Source organism: Ictalurus punctatus, chromosome 3, assembly GCF_001660625.3.
Source record: "Ictalurus punctatus breed USDA103 chromosome 3, Coco_2.0, whole genome shotgun sequence".
Classification (NCBI taxonomy): Eukaryota; Metazoa; Chordata; class Actinopteri; order Siluriformes; family Ictaluridae; genus Ictalurus; species Ictalurus punctatus.
In genome coordinates this window covers 20,825,422-20,835,421 of record NC_030418.2, presented here as the reverse complement: position 1 = coordinate 20,835,421, position 10,000 = coordinate 20,825,422, and the positions used below count along the sequence as shown (strand labels likewise).

Below are 10,000 nucleotides of genomic sequence, written 5' to 3'. Positions count from 1 at the left end.
TGATTGTCATATTAGACAGAGACTTGTGCTTCCTCTCCTCTAAATTTGTCTAAATTGTTATTAAACAGGCACTTAAGTCATTTGGCCTCTTGTGGCCTTTCAGGATGCATATTACTTTCTGTGAGGAGATTCACTGTGACAGTCCTGTGACCTGTTCCATTATTCTGAGTCGCTCAAAACCACATTTTATGTTTTATACCCTGTTGTGATCATTGTGCTACAAATATTATAGGATATTCTTTTACTTATTTGAATATTAAACTGTTAAACCTTGTTTTTGAGGTCCAAAAGCCTTAACATTTGTAATACATTTTTAGACAATTTTTTAAAACTGGAGTTAATTAGAAGTATTTGTTTACACATAAGACTGTTGTCATTCACATAGCACTATTGTCCGTTTTAAATTTTTTGGTTTCTTTATTTATTTTAATCTAAAATGTGATTTCCATACAAGTAGGCCACTTTGACTTCTGACTCAAAATTATGAAGTGTTGCACATGAACTGAACAAGAACTTATTTGTTAAGCACTGGATGCATCATGATATTTTCTCCTTTTCTCTCCCCTCTTTACACACACTCAGTATATTAAGAACTTTTATAACCGTACCGTTCTGAGCCGAAACGGGACTGGGCTGAATGGAGAGCAGCTGACGCTCATGTACTCACTCACTGTGTCCGTCTTCGCCATTGGAGGCCTGATCGGCTCCTTGATGGTGGGCATGCTTGTCACCAGATTTGGAAGGTGAGTCAATAGGAGACCTCATAACATCTGGTGCTGTCTGGTCACTCTGCCAGGTGTGGTACTGCGTCTCCCCAGAGTGTGACGACCACCAAGGTACATGCTACCTCATCTGTCACCTCACATGACCTTTTTTTGTTGTTGTTGTTTACCTCTGTAGATGACCTTGGTCACACTTTGGAGGAGGAACAGTGTTGTTTTGTGGCCTGTGGGCTAAAACCTTCTCTCACTAACTTCTCAGATTGCTGCTATGACAATAAAATAAGCCAGGGTATTGTGTTGACCCAAGAGTTTATATTAATAGTAATACGTTTTTATAATGGAATGCATAATCAGCTATGCTTCAATGTGAGAATGAGACACAATCAGAATTCTTCAGCATGCCCACAGAGGCACTCACAAACTCCTCTGCTTGTCTTGTCTGCTCCAAGCGTCTCACGGGAGCCATGAGATTAGACTGCAGACATTTAAATGCAAATGAAAGGTGATGATTCACAACTCCATTTAATGCTCTAATCAATTGTGGCCTAGCAAAGTGTTTTATAGATCTAAGGCCATCATAGCGCAGAGCATGGCACAGCCGGGTGTAAATCAGAGGGAAAAGTTTGCCACCTGATAGAAGTAATCAAGGAGGCCAGCTATTTTATTCAGCGCTGCAGTCGTGGAACATCAATAACCTGGTTTTGATAGTTAAACTCCCTGGTGGCGGCTGTTGAGCATTACAGTCCCAGTTAATGAGCGGTGTTAAGAACAGGACTCATGTCTGTCTGTCCTTGCAGGAAAGGGACTGTGGTCAACTCTACTATTCTGGTCTTCATAGCAGGCTCCTTAATGGGCTTCAGCAGAATCTGTCACTCACCTGAAATGATTATTGTGGGTCGCCTCATCACAGGAATACATTCAGGTAACATGCTGTCAGAAGCAACACAATTAAGCTGGTTAATGGAATTTAACTAATCATGGGGTGTCTTTTTCTGTGTCATGTCTCAGGGATCTCTCTGAGTGTGGTGCCCATGTATCTGGGGGAAATTGCTCCTAAAAACCTGAGAGGCTTTCTAGGCCTCATGCCCAGCATATTTATCTGCATTGGGGTCTTCTCTGCTCAGCTCCTGGGCCTGCATGAACTGCTTGGAAAAGTAGGTATATGTCAGAATGGCACTAGTATAACCTTACAGACCAGTATCTTCTTACTTGTCTCCTAAAAATGGACACATGTAAACAAAGCTCTATATTATTGTATTACTTTTTGTCTAGGCTGAGGATTATAAATGATTGGTTCTCGCCCATTGCTTTGATTGACAGGAGGAGCACTGGCCCCTATTTCTCTCCCTGGTGGTTATCCCAACATTTGTCCAGCTGATGCTGTTGCCATGGTTTCCAGAAAGTCCTCGTTATTTGTTGATTGAAAAGCACAATGTCCATGCCACCATCAGAGGTGAGAGAACTGGGCTGAGTTCTAGTAGTAGTAGTAGTGCCTGGTGTTTAGAGCGTATACTTGATATGCCTAATACTTTTTTTTAAATTTCATATATAATTTGGTAATATCTCTCCTTTACAATTTCTTCCTATTGTGTTGATCTGTCATATGCTGTTTTTTTTTTAAAAAAAACAATACATGTGTTAATCTGATTTGAATAGTACTACAGACTATTACTGACAAGCTTTTTCATCGCCTACCGTGTTCTGTAGCTCTGAAGTGGTACAGGGCCAAATGTAATATTCAGGCTGAAATTGAGGAAATGCAGGAGGAGCAGCGCTCCCTGTTCACTGCCGAGACCGTGTCTGTCTGGCAGCTGCTGCTGGACCCTACAGTCCGCTGGCAGGTCCTCTCTGTGGTCGTCATTAACATCGGGATGCAGCTGTCTGGTATAGATGCAGTAAGTCTGTGTTTACTTTTACATATCACTGCATGAAGCTTTATTATAGTAAGCTACACCAGTTAAACCAACACTGTTTAGGAAATTGAGACAAAATATTCAAGGTTAGTGACATGACATACATGTGAATAAAGCACCATGAGCCTTTCAAGAGTTTGATGTTGAGACATGGCCTTTTCTAGGCTTGCAAAAGCATACAAAAATAAATTCAGGTGCATTACCTTTGTGAATTATTTGGTTTAGCTGCAAATTAATTATTCAGATGATTAAGTGGACAGCGTTGGCAGAAAGCTCATACTTTACCCAACAGAGCTGAACAAATTAGAATCCTTATTTCAAGAGTCTGTTTATAGCATCTCATTTGTTCTGCCCTGCCAAAGCAATAAACATAGGCTATTATTAAAGCAAATTACATAGAACAAAATCTGAGTCTGAGGCGCAGTTTAGTTAAAGATAAAGTGGGTGTGATTTTGAAATCATAATACATACACTACACTACAGTGATGAACTGAAAGATGTCCATGGTAAGTGAATACTGAATGATGTCCACGGTAAACATCAGTGTTATCCAGAAAGAGCTCATGTGTCCAAATTAGGCATCAATGAACTGTAGCACCTTATTATTTTGGGAGGATTTGAGCAATACACCAAAGTACGATTTCCTATTTTGCAGCATAATCATACATATTGCATCTTTAATACAATGACATGAAAGTGTTAGAAGTTAGGAAAAGAACAAGCTTTTTTTTTGAAAACAGAATAAGATTGAAACTATTGTCAGCTAAAAGACAATGCTGACATTTGCGTGAATAATTTTGCAGGCCAGGCAGTAAATGTGTGTTAATAATTTAGCTGGAAATTTGGGACAGATTCGCCATATTACATTCATCTCCCTTGCCATTTATAACAGCTGCCATGGAAACCAAGTATATTGGCTTCCTGAAAGTAAGAAAATAAATGCTGCTTATAAAATGTGTTGAGCTTGTAACCCAGCGCAGAAGTATTTATACTTGTTAACAATTTAATGCATTGTTACATACTGTATAAGGCTTCAAACCACTTTTCTCCTCAATCTATTTTGTTCTTCTACACTTAAAATAGCGGTTTGATAGCACCAGTGATCCCAACCATAATCCTCTTTAACCACTAGACGCAAGAATGCAAAACTGATCTCCAAGATCAAGTTCTAGAAAGTTTCAGCTGTGTAACCTGACCATAGAAACACTGGCATTTATAGAGTCTTATGGCGAGAATGTGAACATGTTTATATTGCTGATTCATGTGACATTTTTTGTGCTTGCTTTCAAATGGACAGATGTTGTTTTGCCTTTTTCAGAGTCACCCTTTAAAGCAGATGTGAAAAAGACAATAGAAAGAAAGATTTGAGGTGATGGGGATTATGAATCACAGTGAATTACAGTATCCCAGCCAGTGTGTGTGTGTGTGTGTGTGTGTGTGTGTGTGTGTGTGTGTGTGTGTCCACAAGTATAGGAACATCTAACAGTTTTGAGTTGTGGGAACATTTGGCAGATCCCTATGGGAAAAACTGCTTTTATTAGATGGAAAAAACTAAAAGAGCCAAAATGTTTCCTTTTGGTTTACATTAATAAATATGTCAATGGAAGGTTCTCACTAGGATAGTAAGAGAAATGTTTGTGTGTGTGTGTGTGTGTGTGTGTGTGTGTGTGTGTGTGTGTGTGCAGGGTAAATGGGGTTGACAGGTGGTGTGTCTTGGCTGAGTTGAGCCAGAGCAGCAGGAGAGTGGCTGACCGTGTGTGTCCTCTGCACTCCCAGTAGCTCTAAAACCGTCTGTGTTTCCTCTGATTACCCCCCTGTCTAAAGTCGCATACACCCCTCCAGTGCCAAAATTGAATCTGAAGTGTTGTACACCATAACTGTGCAGCTATGATACACCACCTGTTCAAACCAAAATCAGCATCTCCCTCGTTCTCGTCCTCTCTCACTATGTTTTACCCGCCGCTCTTGATTAGATCTGGTTCTACACCAATGACATTTTTGAGAATGCTGGGATACCACTCCCTGAGATCCCATACACCACTGTAGGAACAGGAGCCATAGAGATCATTGCAGGTCTCCTAGGGGTGAGTATTTTTATTTGAATATAGTAATATTACTAGTAAAGATTGAAAGACTGAAGTGTGTGTTAAGGGTATGTATGAGCAAACCTTAGTCTATCTACTCACAGAACTGTCTTTTCAGTAAAGGGTAGAAATTGGAGGGAATAAAAGTAAATATTTATGTGATTTTTTAAATTATTTTTTTTTATAAAAGAACCTTAAAGCAACAACAGGTAATCCTGGCATCGACAACTTGAGTCCATCTCTGATAAATAAATATGTTCAAGTTTCCAGATAGCATCATCAATCGGCTCAAACCTATGCAGTAGTGCTGTGCTCAAGCTGTAAAGAAATCAGGCCTGTATGTGTGAGCTCTCCCTCCGGAGCATCTCTGCCTCTCTGTCATTTCCTTCTGCTTCACTTTGATTTTCTGTCCATCTTCTGCCGCTCACTTTTCCTCGTTTTTTTTCTTCTGCTTTTGCACTCACAGAAAACACTGTATGAGATGAAAGGAAAACATTAGAGAGATGGATGACTCTTGTTCCCACTGGCTCCTTCTCTGGGTCACATCTCAGAGCTGTAATGGAGGCTAGACTCAGTCTCTGTCTCCCAGGCGTATCGCTTAGCCAGGATTTAGTGATGCACCATCAGCGACTGGAGGAGACGAGGCGCGCTGTTAGTCAGGAGAACTCATTGCTGTCAGTGTCAATTGGCCCTCACTTGGGAGGCCAATGGCACACAGGAGGAAGGCCAGAGATTGGTTATAAAATTACAACTATTCATTCTGCTGTCAGTTGCTCTCCGCACCCTCCTTTAAGTCAGCGCACTGCTTTGGCTCTCATCTGTTCCTTATTGTCTTGCAGTCTCAGTCTTTCCGAATTAAAGTCTTAAAGCACTGATCAGAAATTTCCAAATGGCGCCTCAGCTTTGAGTTTACTAACACAAAGGACAGTGACAATATGTTAAATGGGGGCAGTTTAATAAAACTGTTTGTATTCCAAAACCAAAATTAATGAAATATTAACAGAGTATTGATTCATTCCTATGTTTCCTTAGTGCTTCACAATTGAGCGGCTCGGAAGAAGGCCACTGATAATTGGAGGATTTGGGGTCATGGGCCTCTGTTGTGCTGGGATAACATTTTCTCTTGTACTACAGGTGAGCATTATTAGGACTTAAGCTACAATTAAAACTACATTGCTCTGTACATATTGCATTTATTAGGTTATAAAATGAAATGTAGTTTATTTGATGTATGCATCAGAGTATTCAAAACGCATTAGTGTTATTTACTCTGTGTCATTCCTGTCCTCCTCTCTTAGACACATGTGCGTTTCATGAAGTATGTGAGTGTGGGCTGTGTGGTTGGCATCATTGCTGGGTTCTGTATAGGACCAGGTGGGATATATTACTTTACATACATATATTTTCAACATATTGTAAATAGCCAACCATAAAATCCATACTTTTATCATGTGAAATGGTGCTGCTTCACTACATATGAAGAGATATGGTCTCTAGAGTGTGGTTCACACTGAATCAACAGATGGTCGTTCTTTGACCCCTGGTTCCTCTGACATCTGGAAATAGGGAAATAGCGACACCTGGAGGCAGAATAGCTAAAGTAACTGCGAAACAAAATCTTCCTATGATCTTCCTTGATTTATTTATGGCAAGGCAATGTAAATAACATGTAGAAAAATAGAAATGTACATATTTAATTGCTTGTGTGTATTTAAAAATTTTTTTTTTTCCATAATCATAAGTAATAACACAATTTCATATACAGTGCCCTCCTCTAATATTGGCACCCTTGGTAAATATGAGAAAAGAAGGCTGTGAAAAATAGTTTTTATTGTTTTACTTTTTGACCTTTTGTTTAAAAAAAAATCTCAAAAATACTGCTCTCATGGATATCAAACAATTGCAAACACAACACAAGTTTATCCAAAAAAAATCTGTTAAATATAGGTGTGCAACAATTGTTGGCACCCCTATGACTTCATATATTTTAAGTATATTTCCATTGATATTTTAATTTTTTTTAGTACACCTGGGTGAAACCATGTTCAACCATGACTTCCTTGAATTGGTCAACTAGGTATATAGCTGTTATGTGCGGAAAAAGATAGTTGAGTTTCACAAAATGGGAAGTGGCTATAAGAAAATAGCACAAGCATTGAAAATGCCCATTTCCACCATCAGGACAATAATTAAGAAGTTCCAGTCAACTGGAAATGTCATGAATCAACCTGGAATTGGACGCATGTCTGTGTTGTCTCAATGCACTGTGACAGGATGGTATGAGTGGCCAAAAAATCTCCAACGATCACAGCTGGAGAATTGCAGAAGTTAGTTGAGTCTTGGGGTCAGAAAGTTTCCAAAACTACAATCCGAAGTCACCTACATCACCACAAGTTGTTTGGAAGGGTTTCAAGAAAAAAAACCTCTACTCTCTTCCAAAAACAAACTCAAGCGTCTTCAGTTTGCCAGACACTACTGAAACTTCAAATGAGATCGGGTTCTATGATAAGATGAAACCAAAATAGAGCTTTTTACCAATAAACACCAGAGGTGGTTTTGGCACGCACAGAGAGGTAGCCATATGGAAAAGTACCTGGTGGCTCTTTAATGTTTTAGGGCTGTTTTTCTGCCAGAGGACCTGGACATTTTGTTAGGATACATGGCATCATGGACTCTATCAAATATCAACAGATATTAAATGAAAACCTGACTGCCTCTGTCAGAAAGCTTAAAATGCACCATGGCTGGATATTCCAGCAGGACAATGATCCAAAACATGCACCAAAATCAACTCAAAAATGGTTTACTGACCACAAAATCAAGGTCCTGCCATGGCCATCCCAGTCCCCTGGCATGAAACCCATAGAAAACCTGTGGGGTGAACTGAAGAGGAGAGTCCACCAGCATGGACCTCAAAATTTTAAGGATCTGGCAAGCTTCTGTCTAGAGGAATGGTCTCAGATCCCTTGCCATGTATGCTCCAATTATTCTCATATCATCCATGTATTCTCATCAGGCATTATAGGAGAAGACTCAGAGCTGTTATCTTGGCAAAGTGAGGTAGCACAAAGTATTGACTAAAAGGGTGCTGATAATTGTTGCACACCTATATTTAACAAGTGTTTTGTTTGCAGTTGTTTGATATCCGTGAGAGCAGAGTATTTTTGTGAACAAAAGATCAAAATAAAATACTGTAACAATAAATACAATTTTTCACAGCCTTCTTTGCTCATATTTACCAAAGGTGCCAATATTAGTGGAGGGCACTGTAGACTGTGCACACACATATATACAATGCATTTCATATTATTACTATGTATTATTTTACTGAAACGTATCACTAAGTATCTCATAACTGAGCTGCATGGCATTAGCAAATAATCTGAACTTAAAAGAGAGAGATGTACATTTTGTTATTAAGTGCATGCATTGCTTATTCAGTGATGCATCAGTATTATGTGTGGAGTTTATGCATGCCATAAGAGTAGAGTAGAACACAGTAGCACAGCTGAAATGATGAATGAGACTGCAAGTGCTTTACTCCGTTGATGTATGATTCAACCCCATTCCAAAATCTATAATTCATTCTCAGGCCATAGCCTCAATCGCTGTAATTACGTCTTTAATTAGGATTTTTTATGGCTCATTGTTCATAAACAATGACGAATATGGCTTTTTAAGCCAAAATCCTGCATGAACAATGAATTACAAGCAGAGTTCCATATCAATTTAACTGCAGCACGCTTTCTACTGCAATTATCATGCACAAATAATGAAGTCGCAGCTTGGCTTGTTCCTGAATTCATTAGACTTGAAATAACACCTTGCGCCTGTTTATTTTTCACTGGTAACCAAAAGGGATTAGAAGTTAAGCACTGGAACAATAATGAGCACCTCGTAAAGCTACTTTATTGTCTTCTTCTCTTCATGAACTGTTGCATTATGGAAAAGCACTGGACTTGTGCATTAATGGATGTAATATACATGCATATATCTGCATATATACCTAAATCTATATGTCCTTCTCAAAAGAATCTGCAGTGTATAATTCACTTCACCCTTCAGTAAAAACAACAACAACAACAACAACAACAACAACAAACAAATAACAGCACCAATAAACACTCCACACACTTGAATTACAACAATAGTAGCATAAATGGTGAAAGAAACAGTGTTTTGCATTTGATTTGTTTTGGATGTTTTTTAAGCTGGTGTCCCGTTCCTGATCACGGCAGAACTGTTTAAACAGTCACACCGTCCTGCTGCTTATACTGTGGGAGGCTCTCTAAACTGGATGTCCAATTTCACTATTGGTTTCATCTTCCCTTTCCTACAGGTGCTGTTACTACTTTCAAAAGAGCATTCCACTGCAATACTGTCACATAAAATCCGCTTATTTGTACTGAAAATAGTTTGGGGGGTATGTTACCAGTATTCATTTTGACCAGTAACACAATACAATATGGATCCTTAATTAATGTTTAAGTACTTACTAACTTAGCAGTAAGCAACTAAGTATTACCATAGTAGATCAGTAATTCAATAATTACTAATTGCTATTATAAACGTCTATGTTGACAAAAGTGTAATGATTTAGTAACTGATATTAGCTTACTATGCTGACAAAACTGTAATAACATGCTCTCCAATTCTGAACTGCTGTGTTATTTGCATGTTTCATAGTTGTACACTGTCCTTACTTTGTCATTACAGAGGCATTAATTCCTTATACATTAGATAATGTATTGTTTCATGGTTCCTTAATTAATGATTAAGTGTTATTCCACTAACAAGTCAGGTATTTCCATATCACTTTTCCATGCATTACCTCTGAATGTAATAAATAGCTGTGCTAATGAAAGTATAATCAATTAATTAACTAATCATATTAACATTTGAGGTATTTGGGCCACTAGGCTGCTATACTGACAAAAAATGCAATGACTTGTACAGTTTTGGATATTAATTACTAGTGATGTAATAGTAAGAGTAAGGGCATTGATTTATTGCTTTACTTATGTGGGTACAAATAATAATAGGTGTCATTAATGTGTCAGTAAATAATTATAGTGACATTTTAGTGTCAACATAGTAGTTTACTGTTGTGATAAGTAATTATTGAAAAACTACTATGGTATCAATTTTTTACGTAATGATAAGTTACTAAATACTTAAGCATTAATTAAGGAACCCTATAGTAAATTGTTGCCATTAGAACCTGTGTAGCAGGAACATGATGAATGAGCAGATTTATGACTTTATGATTTAGGATAGAGTA

The 10,000-nt window shown here is 38.3% G+C and overlaps 1 protein-coding gene across 2 annotated transcripts in view; it reads left to right on the top strand.

The window, feature by feature from the left end:
• slc2a15a (solute carrier family 2 member 15a) overlaps positions 1-10,000 on the top strand; it is a 14,931-nt gene that overhangs the window by 3,798 nt on the left and 1,133 nt on the right. For both annotated transcript variants that reach the window (XM_047154131.2, XM_017463229.3), the window contains 9 exons: positions 583-743; positions 1,520-1,644; positions 1,731-1,876; positions 2,043-2,175; positions 2,430-2,617; positions 4,609-4,719; positions 5,752-5,853; positions 6,018-6,093; positions 8,931-9,058. In XM_047154131.2, the coding sequence (XP_047010087.1) occupies positions 583-743; positions 1,520-1,644; positions 1,731-1,876; positions 2,043-2,175; positions 2,430-2,617; positions 4,609-4,719; positions 5,752-5,853; positions 6,018-6,093; positions 8,931-9,058 (1,170 nt within the window). The remainder of the gene's footprint in view (positions 1-582; positions 744-1,519; positions 1,645-1,730; positions 1,877-2,042; positions 2,176-2,429; positions 2,618-4,608; positions 4,720-5,751; positions 5,854-6,017; positions 6,094-8,930; positions 9,059-10,000) is intronic.